General features: G+C 44.6%; 1 protein-coding gene across 1 annotated transcript; it reads right to left on the reverse strand.

The window, feature by feature from the left end:
• Nucleotides 1-4,260: 4,260 nt before the first annotated feature.
• On the reverse strand, nt 4,261-5,013 carry LOC127300001 (mini zinc finger protein 1). Its single transcript, XM_051330062.2, has one exon. The coding sequence runs from the start codon at nt 4,913-4,915 to the stop codon at nt 4,628-4,630; it is 288 nt and encodes a 95-aa protein (XP_051186022.1). The 5' UTR covers nt 4,916-5,013; the 3' UTR covers nt 4,261-4,627.
• Nucleotides 5,014-14,305: the final 9,292 nt, after the last annotated feature.

The raw sequence follows: 14,305 nt of genomic DNA on the forward strand, positions 1-14,305 counted from the left end.
AAAACTATTTCAAAATTTAACCCTGGCTCTGGCCGTAGGATGGATCCAAAGTTGTGCAGGTTGGCGTGAAGAAAAAACAGGACGGGTAGTCTGCACCAAGCCACCGACGCCGAAGTGAGGTCGGCACCAAGTGCAATGGTGCCGGACTCCCAAAATTGGTTTCATGTTGCATATTCCACGCTGACCTGCATAACTTCGACTCCAATCTACTTGAAGCCGAACCCAGAGGTTAGATTTTGAAGTCGTTTCGTCAAGGTCAGGTAGGGCATTAGTTTTACTAAAAGGGTAGATTTGTCAAAAAAAAAGTATTACAAATTGCTCTCTATGATAACCTGCAGGACTCCCTTCTGCCAGGTTTATAGATCGTACATGTATCGCCAGATCATCAATTGACCAATGTAGTATAACTGTATAAGAACTTCAGATGTTATATCCTCTTAACAATATAGTTTTTTTAGATAAAAGTCCTAGGCCCGACTTTATATTAATAAAACCTAACATTATCTTTACTATTAAATTGAAATAGGTTTTTTTTTTTTTGAGGACAATACTGCCAGGCTTTATTAATCAATCATAATGTTTACAGGAATGGAATCAGAATAAGGGGTGACTAGCCACAGGTGGCGACCTATTCCTGAAGAAATCATATGCCTAGCAAGATTGTGTGCTTCAAAATTTGAAACTCGACTTTCGTAAGCGAACTTACAACTCTGGAAAGTATTGGAACGATGCTTAATCTCGGATATGACTGAACCATACTTTCCCATTGATCCATCCTTGATATCAGAAATAACTGTCTTGGAATCTGAGACAATGAACGCTTGATTCAGGGAGAGATCTTCAGCCAAAGCCAAAGCCTCACGCACCGCCAGAGCCTCCAGAACAGCTGGGTCGGAAATTCCTGCAAATACAACAGCAGATGCGCCCAAGTATGCTCCATTGCTATCCCGGCAGAAAGCAGCAGCAACTCCACGGCCCTCGGATCTGGATACAGCAGCATCAACATTGATCTTCGGTACAGAATAAGGAGGTGGAACCCACCTGGCCTGCCTCACAGTAGGGTTACCTACAGACGCCGATCTCCGAGGCTGCGCTACCGCCTTCAGTTCATCAAGGTAAGAGTTGATGAAGCAATGAGTAGAGAGAGGACTCTGATAGATCTCCTCATGGATTGCTTTACGTCTCGCTGTCCAGATCGCCCACAGCGTTACTGTCAGCCTAGTGAATTGCACATGCGATAACGACTCAATGAGCTTGAACAACTAGTTCTTCGCATTAGGTTCACCGATAGCCCTCATGTGTTCGACCATTTCATCATCAGATAGTGTCCAAACACAAGTCGCCATGTTGCAATCGATTAAAGAGTGCCTCCAAGAGTCAGCTTCGCCTGGTGTCACAAACGGGTCAAATAACTGTTTCCCGGGCCCAAAATCTCGCTGGAATCCCATTGAGGCAGAAGTCTTACCGGATCCCAAATGGGCCAAAAAACTTTTTAATCGGCCCAAGTCTAGCACATAAAAGTCCCGTGATGTTCAGCTCGATAGAAAAAATATCCCGTAATGGCGTGCGTTAGCCTTGTTCCTTCGGCTTCCCACCGGCACACGTCCGAGACGAGCTGCAGGAAGTAAGAAGGAGGAAAGCCCCTCGGTGTGGTCATCACGGGCGAGCTGGTGCATATCGGTATGCCACGCTTTCCCATGTTTGAGCGGCCAAGGCGCTACCCCACGCGACGACAGCTCGGTGGCCACAGCTGCACCCGGCCAGGGGGATGAGCAATCGCCGACCGCGCGCGGCCGCTCGTGACGCAGCGACGGCTATTAGGCAACCAATCGCCGTCTATACTGTGCTCCGTCCAAAACACTGGCTCATGCAGCTCAAATCCAGCCACAAAAGGAGATTAGCATGTCATGCTGTCTGTTATTCGGTTTGAGCCAAGTTTGCATCCCTTGTCGATTCAATGGTTCGGATCTAAGGTGGCCAATAGAGAAGAAAAGAGAGCAGAAGAAAAATAAAAAAAGGAAGAGCGGTGCTACCAGGATAAGAAAGTGGCGTGGAAATTTTGATTCGCGATCTTTGGTACTCCACATCACTTCACCTTTCAGGAAAAAAAAAATTCAGAGAAGGGAATAGTAACTAAGCCTATTAATACATTCTATTGTTAGTCAAATATATGTTATTCAAGTTTCAGCCTATTTTTTCATGAGCCTAATTTTCAAAAAAGAAAACAAATCGGTCAAAACATTTTATATGTAACTTGATGTCATTTGATTTTCACTATTATACGACTTGAAAGTGTCATATGAATTTTAGTATATTACATATATACAATTTAATTACTGTGACATCCCCTAGCCATGACAGTTGGATTAGATTGATTACAAATTTAAACATACAAAAAGTTGTTCATTTGATTAGTTTTTGGTAACGTTGTCTAATTATTTAGTGTGGTATCGTAGCAACGCACGGGCTCTTTGCTAGTATTTTTATAAGTGGTAAAATTAACGATCTAAATACAGGTAGAACCTATAAAACTCAGAGTTAGCTTTTCGATTCTATGGTAATTACCGCATCACGTTTCTCCATCGGAGTTGGTTGAGAGGTCACGTGTGCTATCTATGTTTCTCGTGGCTGCGATCGATCGGTTAGCCCCTTTAACCCGACCTGAAAGTCGTTGCGAAAGTAGCTCCAAGAGTATCAGAAGAACATGGTGGCTACGGCACTGACAGTTGGAGGCAGCAATATATATGGCACTGTGAGGGTGATAGCGCCAGCATATTGACACTTGACAAGAACAGGTGTGTTAGTAAAGTGACAGAGCGGCTTAATTACACAGTGACAGAACAATTTATGTGGTTTTAACTAAGCTACCCTTCAGCTCTGACAGGAAAAAGTCCAGCGCTACACATCAGTGTTTTTCTTGATTCCTGAAAGAAAAAAAGGCACACTAAATCTAGCTTTGACTTTGATGCACGACCTAATTAATTGCAGTCGCTAACGATCACCAACCTCGGCTCGAGAGTTTTGTTAAACCGCAGCGAGCATAATTTTCTAGAGCAACATCAGCAACAATATTGCATCTGTGAACCGGCCAAAAGTTGGAGATAGTGTGCAAAGCCCTCAAACTTTACTGGCGCGAAGATCCAAATGGTAGGAACCAAGTCAAGTTCAGTTGGCGAGAGGTGTATGGATGTATATCCTCGATTTCTGAGCTATCTTCGACAAGAATGAAGGCTACACATTTGCAATACCTTCCTATACAAGTTACTTTTTTTTTTGCGGGTTCCTATACAAGTTACTTATGAGTTATGACCGATTTAGGCAAAATATTTCTTAAAATTTATCTAGGTTCACTAAATCCGCGATAAGTAATATTGATTGAAAGAAGTACTATATTTCTTGTTAACTGAAAAACATACCTACAATCACCCATGCTAGTGAACAGAAAGAAAATGCTACTAGTAGTAGCTAATCATAATGTCCATCCAGCCTGCAGTTTTCTGACTCAAATTAGAAAACAACATTACTAATTCTTCGGTGAAAACGACTAATCTTTGCCTTTGATGCACAACTTAATTAATTGCAATCTCTAACATGATCATCAACCTCGGTTTGAGAGTTTTATTAGGGCCACTCTTAGGCTGCAACGTGCATAATTTTTTCTTAGCAATGTCAGAAACAGAGTTTCATCGGTTAAACCTTAAACAGCCAATAGTTGACCAAAGAATAGATAGTGTACAAAGCTCCCAAGCTTTTCTTGCACGAAGATCCAAATGGTAGAGGAACCAAGCCTAGGTCAGTTGGCGAGAGGTGTCAATGTATACCCTTGATTTTCGAGCTCTCTTCGACTCGAATGAAGGTTAGTATATTCCTTGTTAATTGAAAATAGTACTACTCACTCCGTTCACTAATACAAGAATTTTTAGCTTTTTTCTTAAATGAATGTATCTGCACATCTTTTAGTGTCACTCATTTTGGTACAAATCTAGCCTATTTTAAAATATCTAAAAGGCCTTACACATTAGTGAACGGCGGTAATACCTAGAATCACCCATGCTAGTGACAAGATAACATAATTTATAACCGCACTCAGTGTGAAGTAAAGCAAATAAGACCAAAGTGTAATTCCATTAATATATCGAAAAAAAAAGTAGCTACCATAATGTTCATCCGGTCTGCAGTTTTCTTATACTCAAAGTCAGAAAACAACTTTACTAGTGCTTCTTCAGTGATGAAAAAGACTAGGCAAAGAAAACCAATCCATAATTCAGAGACATATTATTAATTACTGGTCCCAAACAAGAAGCACAAATCTGTACAGAATACGAGATGTTCATCTCACAGTCACCGATTGATCTACACACACCAGATTGGATTCAAGAACACACATACTATATGTTAATTACATCATCACACAACTGATCGCCAAATTAATCCCAATACCAAGAAGAGGAGGAGGAGGAGGAGGAGGAGGAGGAGGAGGAGGAAGATAATTAACTTGTCCACACATATATTTGATTGATGGACTGAGATCGAACGGAGTCGTCTTAATGTCCGAACCTTACCTGTCGATGCTGATCATGTACCGAGACAAGCAGGCAGGAAATCCGCATGGCTTCGGCCGCGGTGATCACCGGCCGGAGGTGTCGGACTCGTAGTCGCAGTCGAAGGCCTCGACCTCGCGCTTGTGGAAGCTGCGGTGGCAGCCGCAGGCGGCGCAGAGGAGAGCCGTAGGGCTGCCCTCGGGGGCCGACGCCATGAACTCGCGGCAGCCGTCGACGGCGTAGCCGCCGATGCCCGCGGCGTGGTTGCGCTGGCACTCCTTGTAGTGCACCACCTTGCCGTCCTTCCTCTCGGGCGCCGCCGCAGTGCCGTTGGCGTGCGTCTTGGGCGCCGAACGGTCCTGCTGGGGCCCCATGAGAGATGGTGCGGACGCCTTCTTGCCGGCCGGCGGCCGTCGACTTCGATGGAAGGGAAGGAAGGGAATGGGAAGGCTTTTGCTATTGCGCCCTTGGATGCTGGTACTTATATGGGCAGAGCACGAGATAGGTGGTGGTTTTTCTTTTTCGTGAACACGCCAAAGCTTTGCGTGTAATTGCATTAGAAGAAAAGGGGTATGCATGGTTACAGAAATCACACTGTGTGCACTTGGCATAGCATTGGCAATTGTTTGTCGTATGATCATGAGTCCGATCGAGTACCTGGTTAATTTGGAGCGAACCGTGGTAGTATTGTGTGAGGTCCAGATTCGTGTCCTATATCAGGTGTCATCGATTTGCCAGCAAAATGTTTTTGAAATTCGATGGCCGAGGAGGACCGACACGACAAATAATGTTGCGAACCAAGTTCATGTGCCAGTTGGTTATGTTTGCAACTTTGCATGTGACTTTCTGTTCAAGAACATTGGCTTATGTTAGCATGTGGTTGTGCGGCACCATGTTGGCTTAACTTTACGTGCAATTACATTAGGCTTATTCCAACACCCACACAATTACAATAATAACAATTCTGAAATACATTGAAAGAGGGCAAACACATATTTATTTTTTTGAATCATGCGTCAGACACTCGGAGCACGTGGTTGTTTTGGAGCCAACCCTGCCTCCACATGGTAGTATTGCATGGGGCCAAGATTCTTTTACAACTTATTAGGTGTCACCAATTTGCAAACAAATGGCCTTTTGGAAATACCATGGAAAAACCAACGCAACAAATGGTCTTACGGATCACGCTATAATGCCAACTGACCGGTTATATTGGTATGTGGCTTTCTATTCAAGAATATTGTCTTATCTTAGTACCTAGGTATGTGTGGCATGTCATTGGCTTAACTTTGTGCGTAGTTGTGTTCGAAGAAATAGAGTTCCGCAATGTTACAAGAACAACAGTGTGTTGAGGCACACTAGAAAAAGGGAAGTACGCGTTCATTTTTGAAACAGACATATCATCACCTTCTTGTAGCCAACTCTTGGTCATTTCCTCGGTAGAATAACGTTTTTAAAAACTACACAATTGTTTCAATGTGATGTGTGATGATTTTCTTTCTTTTTCACGAACATGCAAAATCTTTGCATATAATTTTATTAAGCGAAAACGAGTTTCACATGGTTACAACAATAGCAGTGCGCGCACTTGGCATGGTATTGGCAATTGTCATATGATCATGAATTTGGAGCGAACCATGTACATGGTATAGATTTGTTTTTCCTATTTTAAGTGTAAAATATTTTTTGGAAATCAACACAACGAATAATGTTACGAACCATGTTCATGTGCCAACTAGTTATATGTTTAATGTGGTTTTTCTTCAAGAAACATTGGCTTATGTTTTGTGGTTGTGTGGCACCATGTTGGTAACTTTGTGTAAATTTGCATTAGACGTATTCAACACCCACAAGGTTACAAGAATAACAGTGTTGAAGTACACTCAACCAGGGTAGCCAGAAATTTATTTTCTAAATCACGCATTAAAGCACATGGTTATTTTGAAGCCATTGTCGTCTCCACAGGATAGTATTGAGTGGGATCTAGATTTTTTTACCTCCTTTTAGGCTTCACCAATTTGCAAACAACTTGCTTTTAGAGATCAAAACAACAAATGCTCTTATGAACCATGTTGGGGCGCCAACTGTGCATTTATGTTGGTATGTGGATTTATGTTCAAGAATATCGTCTTATGTTAGTACCAAGATATGTTTGTTTGAGAGTAGCTTATCTCGTGTACCACACGATAGTACCTAGATATGTGTGGCTTGTCGTCGGCTTAACTTTATGTGGAGTTGCATTAGATGAAGTAGAGTTTTGCAATGTTACAAGAATAACTATGTGTTAAGGGCTTAAGGCACATTGAAAGAAGGGAAGTATGTGCTTGTTTTCTGAATCATGCATGTCAGCACCTAATTATTTTGGAGCCAACTTTCTGCCGACGTTACTGAATCCAACTCTATGACCGATTTCTTTCCTAAAATGCGGACTTAAAAAAGTTCAATTGTTTGGCGCGAAAAGTAAATGGGCATGCACAAATTGTAAGGTTGCTCAACACCTATAGATGACTACGAACGAATTTGTGAAGTATGATCTTGCAATGTTCGTCCATGTATTCATGCATTATTATGGTGGCATCAAAGTCTTAAAATCTCTACTCGAGGCTTCATATTCATTCCTTGTGTGCTTGCTTAGATCTTCATGCTTGATCATGCTCCATTGTTTTTCCTCTTGTCCATGTTAAGCAAGCACACTTGCTGTTTTAGTGTAGCCTCATGTTTTTTTTTTTGGTTAGTTCGCACAAATTTATTCCCTCTTTTTTTTGGGTAAGAAACATCTAGCAACTTGCATATGATATTTTTTTTTGCATTTGTTTATTTCCCTATGTGTCGCCAGTGCTAAATATATGGACCTGAAAAGGCTATATCTGATCTTGTTCCATTGCTACCAAAAGGTAACAGTAATGGCAGTTTGATGCTATTATAGTTAAAGACCGCCATGACCATTAACGAGCAACTTGAGTAGGTCCATTAGTGGACAAGATTAGATCTGAATTGACCTGACAAAAACCATGTTAGTTAGATTGAGACGTACTCTTTTCTAATTGCTATAACATCATGACAGGTTTTCGTTTCAGAAATTGACGTGTTGACGAAAAGGGACATCCAACTTAGTCAAATTTCAGAGATTCAGCGACTGGCGTAAAAAGCACAGCGCGAAAGAATGAAGGAAATCTAGGTATAAAAGGAACTGAAATCTATTGGATGAGTTGGATCCACATAGGAGGAGGAGGAGGTTGGATTGAGAAGCACTCCTCTCCAACTGACTCTTCTACTCATCTTTTTCTCTGCTTGCTTGTGGCACCATTCCTCTATTGATCTATATTGCTCATGTGCTACTTGTCTAAATCTATTGACAATTTGCTATGATGTCCTACAGTTCATTTCACCAATGATCAGTACTGTCATGATGATCTACAAAGAAAAAGGTCATGATCTTTAGCTATGCAACAGTAGCCCATTTGAATGCAGTTTTCAGCTGCAAAATCTACCTATCACATGCGGACTAGTTGCCACATTTTAGCATGATTCGGGCCACATTTTAGGGAGAATCTCCCATACTTGGTTAAGGTATGACACTCCATGATATCTGCTTGTCAGGCCGATAGAGGTCTTTTCAGGGGAAAAGAAAAGGATGGGTAGTAGAAACGGCTGGAGCTAGTGCAGCCCCAACCATGGCGACAGAGATGCAGAAATGTCGCAGTCAGCAGCCAAACCTGTCCTTCCCATCTAGTGGAGACGGTGATCGGATAATATATGCCTGCTCTCCCAGGAACAAGAATAGATTCATGTCACCGGTGCTGCAGTGACAAAAATGCCACATGTTCTTACTTTGCTGAAACATTTCTATATGTGAAAAGGAATATGTTTTAGCAGCGATAGCCGTTATAAGTCTTGTCACATTTTTGTCAGATGCAGGTAAATTAGGTCCAACTTTAAGTGAGCCTGAGAAGCTCTCGTGCTCAAATTTTGCCTGAAATATAGCTGGAGTTATACTGTTCGGCGGGATTGTAGCATACATGGCTCATGGCTGCAGGGAAAACGAAAGTGTTCCAGAAGACAGTAATATCGGCTGCTAGTCCTTTTCCAGAATATCATGGCACTGTGAACCTATTACTAGCACAACGACCGTTTTGTTCCATCTGATAATTGGAAAAGAAGGCCGATGGTAGAAATTTGACATGGTCTTAATTGCATTAGACTTGTGGAATTAAACGGCTTGTGTCCTAAATTATTCTCCAAATGTCGCTGTCCATGTCGAATAATCTTTGTTTGAGATTAAAAAACCTGAACTCTTTCTTGGGAACAAAGAGTACTCTAATCTCTCCAGAGGTGAGGTGCAGCACTCAGGACCATAAGCGTCTGATAAGCTGACGGGCCTATGTCAACCTGAACATAATGCTAAACTAATTAGATTCCCTGAGAGAATCATGCTAATCTGAAATGACCTGTGTATAATAATAATGAGTAGGGTAGCACCACACGAGCTAGCTACCCACACCCATTCAGTCCTCACCAAATCTCTGGAAAGTTGGCCTAGTAGATAGGATTAAATGGGTTCCGCCAATTGCAAGGGAATTCTTCAGCAACCAAATGGGGGCCTCATCAGTTTGACATTGCGAAGCTGCAGGAAGGAAGTTGAGGTGGCGCCCTACCCAGCCGGTGGATAATGTAGTGTGGCTCCAGTCCAGGCTCCACATGTCAAATCACCGCATCAATGCATCATAGAACAAGACAGGGACGCCGCCTAATTCGGGGCTCATCAGGCCCTGGCGCCTCCGGTCAGTAGAATGTTTGCTTCCAAAGCCCCCTGTCAGTGAGCAGATGCACACTGTTCCAGTTGCTGTCAGACCCTGAGGAATAACAATAATTCAGCTTCATCTGAATCACTGAATGCATACCATTCTTTCCCCTCTCTCGCGTGGGGAGATGTTCAGTAGTAGCGGATGCGTGTGAAGCTGAGTCGAGTCGAGACGAGTCGAGTCGGGTCCCCTATCAATGCGATGCAATGCAATGCGGCACCACTAGTTGCGCTCTTTTATGAAAGGAAAATGATGAATCGACGCAACGCAGCAGTGGTTGCGGATTCGCTGGCGACGGGTGTGAATCTCTTCCTGCACGTGAAAGGGTGTCGTGCGATTGAAGGCCGGCCGCTCTTTTCCAGCTCGGCCTCCAACTTCGGTTGCTCCTCTGAATCTGAATGAATGCTCCACGGACAGCCAACGCCTCCAACTTCAGAGCCAGATGAAACCCGATACGGTATCTGCAGCGGTCAAATCGAGCCGTGTTGGTAGCGAGGGTGACCGACCGGAGACGAATGGGGTGTCTGCCATTGCCGCTGCCGATGGGCATGGCCAGGGCCATGGATGGGGATGGATCGTTTCTGGTTCGCGTCCAATCGGCACGGATCAAACCAATCCGAGACGTAGCTGCTCCCTCATGCGACTGTAGCAGATGATGGAATTGCTGCAATATGAATGGTCAGGGTGGAGGAGGTACTCGTGTCCTAGTGTAGCATCTCTTGCTGATTGATTTCACTAGTCAACTATTGTTTGCTATCGGTTGATGCTCTGCCGTCGTGCGCGTCTCCATCGACTGTATCATGGGGCTCCGTGCACAGAGTGGTGACATGCAGCTTCGACGCACGTAAGACTGTAAGAGCATCCCACCGGTGCCACCTAATTGGCATCCGGCAAGAGAGCCGGAGAAGGTCTTTGGGGGAGCCCAAAAAAATTGCCGCGGCATATAGTCTCAAACATAAAAAATAAAACAACTACTTAGTTGTTTTTTACACACCCACTGAAAACATAAATCTCACTCATCACAAATTTGACAAATCTTTCTCAACTTATCCATATTTGCATCACTAGCTTTCAGAGTTAATTCGTGCCTATTTTCGAAGATCATGAAAATGTAAACTCACAACCATTTATGCCCTCGAGAGACCTTTTATGCTTTTTTTAAGGTAGCTATTTGTCGCGTCCACGGGACGGAGGACACCAGGGTTTGCACCACCTTTATTTGTTCGGTAGATGGGTGTTTTTTTTTTGAATCAGGGGCGGTCCCAAAGGGACCTAAAATCTTTCATTAAGCAGTGGTGTAACAGTTACATGATGGACCAAAGAGAAAAAATAAATTACAGATCAGTCCAAACATTGTGCACAAAGGACTCTAAAACTATTAGAGAAAACGTGATCGGGTCCTGCTCCATCACCACCGCTTCCACGCGCCCTAGCACAGCCGAGCATGTCACCGCCGGGGACAAAACTACTTGAGGTGAGGTGTCGGGAGCGAGCTGTGCTAAAGCTGAGGGGCCTCCGCAACGGCATGGATGCCTGGAGGGTTAGAAATTACCTGCAATCGTCGGTCGGAGAACACCGTAGCCGACGAAGAGGAGGGGAGTGGTCGCCCTTCGACCATCTTGGACAGCAGTCGGCAAGGAACTTCCATGCATTCACTCTCGGGATCAGCTTCTACGCTCCCCTGCCGCCGATCCCCCGAGCAACATCGCCGAAGAAGAAGGTCACCAACCTCACAGTTACCATGACCAGAGGAGGGAGACTCCATTCCTTGGCCGCCATCACCGAATCTGCAGAAAGTAGAGTGTGAGTTTATTGACGAAGACGTCGGCGCCACCCATCCGTGCCACCCGTAGCACCATGCCACCATGGCTAGGAAAAAAAACACCGAAAGCCAACCGACACCTCTCGCTAGCATCGGCAACACGCTCCGAGACAACATATAGCTAGAACTCCATCTAGGAAAATCTACCCCTAAGCCTAATACTACTCTATACAAGGGGAGCCAGCCACCTAATCCACCTCCTCGTCGGGTTGCAAAGCCACCAGAGAGAAAGAGAAAGAGGGGCGACACTCAATTCTAGAAGTCGACTCTCAAGGGAGGAGAAGGGACTGAGTGGATAAGGGTGCTCCCCGTGGTACATGGGTATTGGGCGCTGCTACCTGGATCAAGCACAACACACACAAGCACACAATGTTTACCTAGATTCAGGGCGCCAGAAGCGAAACCCCTACGTCTTGCATGTCTGATTTTCCTCTAATCTGCACAATGTACATGAGGGGTTGAGAATCCTCCATTCTACGCCTCCGATCCAGCTTCCTTCTCCTCCTTCCCCCGAGCATAACCTTTCTAAGGAACACAAGCCCTCCTTCAACCGCTTGGTGGATGTCGTAGCCTCCTCGACCAACGTGAACAACGAGCTCTTGCCGCCTGATACCCCTGAATCTATGGAGGGGTACGTATGGGTGTACTCTTGCTTCCTCACGGCGGGCATGGTGCCATCGCACTCAGCTTGCATGGTGTCGATCCTGGTGGAGTATGACCTGCTCTTAACGCATATCCACCCGAATGGCCTCCTATAGTTCTCGATCTTCCAGGACCTATGCGAGGCCTTTGTGGGAGATACCCCAATGTGGCCTTGTTTCGCCACTACTTCTTCCCTCTCCCAGTGACCCGAGATGTCTCTGGCGGGGTCTCCTTTGTCCTTAGAGATCCCGAAAAGTACATCTTAGTGAAGGGGATGAAGACCGGAATGGTGCCACAAGTGGTGTTGGGTGCTCTTATCATAGTCGAGCCGGAGCAGGTGAACTGGAAAGCCCTTGGAGAGAAAAATGATGAGTTCACGCCCGTCTTCGGGGAAGTCAAGGATCTGAGGGCGTTAGGGTTAATGGGGCGTCAGGTGACGACCCATTTCCATAAGCACTGCCTAGCTCCTTTGCAACATCGCCTACCCCAACCTAGAAGCTCAAGCATGTGCACGACCGCGGACGCTTGTCCACTGGAAGGCACTCGGTTCCCGCCACAGTGGAACTCAACTGGAATGTAAACCTCTTGTCTGGCGGATAGGAGGGTGTAGGGTTGCATCCTCGGATATTCCGGCTCTCTCTGAAGACCCGGACAATATTGACTTCATCGTGGCTCTCATGCCTTCATGCAACAAGTTGGGATGTTCCCAGGTGGGCTCCTCCGAGGACGATAGAGCGCCACCTACGCAGGAAGCGCCCCGTAGGACCTCAAGCAAAGGCAAGGGTCCAGTGGATGCTGATGGTGACTCTACCGCAGAGTGCGCACCATCCCAGGTTGGGAGCGGCCGGCGCAGTCGCTCTTCCACGGCACCTGAACAGGAGCGCCGCTCTAAGCATGCTTCTTTGGCCCTGTCTAAGGAGCCTCAGCCCTCCATACAATACACTCTCGTTCAGGATGGAGACAAGGAAGAGGACGAGGAGGACCTCGTGCCCATCATCCTTCGCCTGGAGTTCTCCGCGAACCGTCTGGGTGCACAGTTCCACCTTCATCATCTCCCGGCAAGTCAACCCCGGAGGAGAGAACGCACCATCCCATGTAGGGGGCATCCTCTCCCCAGGGGGAAGCCCCTACACCCACAGAGCCAAACAGTGGGTACCGTCCCGGCGTCGCGTTCGTTTCCAAACTTGACTCCCTGTGAGATATTGATGTATGTGAAATGCATACATGAACTTTGTTCTTTATCATATTGAATTCCCACATATTTGCACCATATATTATGATAATACCATGTTTTATATTGATTTATGGGGATTTACCAATGATCCTCTATATTTGGTTTATAACTCTGCTGAACAGGAATTCCCTGTTTTGTGTACTTTTCACTTTAAGAGACCTATACGAAGTCAAACTGACCTAGGATTTTTTTAGCGTCATTTTTTTCATCAGGAGAAGAACCATGCGACCTGGAAGCACACCTAGCTAGATGGGCATGTGGCCCAAAATGGACTACGTGGCATGCCCTACATGTCTAGCCCGAAGAGTTCTCGGGAAGAGAGCGCTGCAGAAGACAGAAACATGAAAACAGAGGTTGTAGCAGCGAAGATTGGAGGGGGAAACTCCACCGGGATCACCGCCAGAGGGATCTCCACCTTCTCCCACATCTTCATAATCACCATGATCAAGGGTGAGTACTCCACCTCTGGACTACGGGTTTGTGGTAGTAGCTTGATCTATTTCTCGCATGTTCTTCATAGTTCTTAGTGCCATATGAGCTGCCCTACATGATTATGGCCATATTTGTAATAAATATGTGGTCGATCCTTATTCTATGATATTGTGCTATGAGGTCTGACCATATTATGTGCAAGATGTATTGATAGATGCATATTATGTACCCCGCTCTTAAGTATTTGTTCTGATCCAACTTATATGCAAGAGCGTGTGTGAGGTGATGTGTGTATTAGGTGGAGTAGCATGGTTTTAGTGGTTGGATAGTGACAACAAATTCATGAGCTATTATGGTTTTGCCTTTTATTTTGCTACCTCACTAGGGATAAAGTGAATGCATGTGCTATGTTCGTCACGTGACAAAAGTGATGATCTTGTTTGTTCAAGCTAGCATATTTGATATTCAAACATCGTGTCAAAGTACTTATGTCTATGCTCTGTTAATTCTTAATATAAGATTGCATGTAGTTTTCCCTTTCTTGTGGAGTATAAGAGAGATGTGTTGCATCGTCTCTATGTTAGGACGTGATGCTCATATGAATGCGTATCTTTCACATGTTATTATTTTGCATCTTCATATCTCATTGATGAATTGTTATTGTCCAGTGCAACTTAAAACAGAGAATAGTCAAATGAACCTGTGAACCCCGTCCAATTTTTATCATAAGAAACAACTTTATATTGTTTTTATCTTGTTTTTTATTTGCTGCACTATTTAATCTGAAAATACAAAAATATTTACTTTTCCTATTTGCATCCAAAACCACAAA

This window comes from Lolium perenne, chromosome 5 (genome assembly GCF_019359855.2).
Source record: "Lolium perenne isolate Kyuss_39 chromosome 5, Kyuss_2.0, whole genome shotgun sequence".
Classification (NCBI taxonomy): Eukaryota; Viridiplantae; Streptophyta; class Magnoliopsida; order Poales; family Poaceae; genus Lolium; species Lolium perenne.

Bases quoted from the DNA above. Each gene is read 5' to 3' on its own strand.
- LOC127300001 (XM_051330062.2), bottom strand. From the start codon at position 4,915: ATGGGGCCCCAGCAGGACCGTTCGGCGCCCAAGACGCACGCCAACGGC.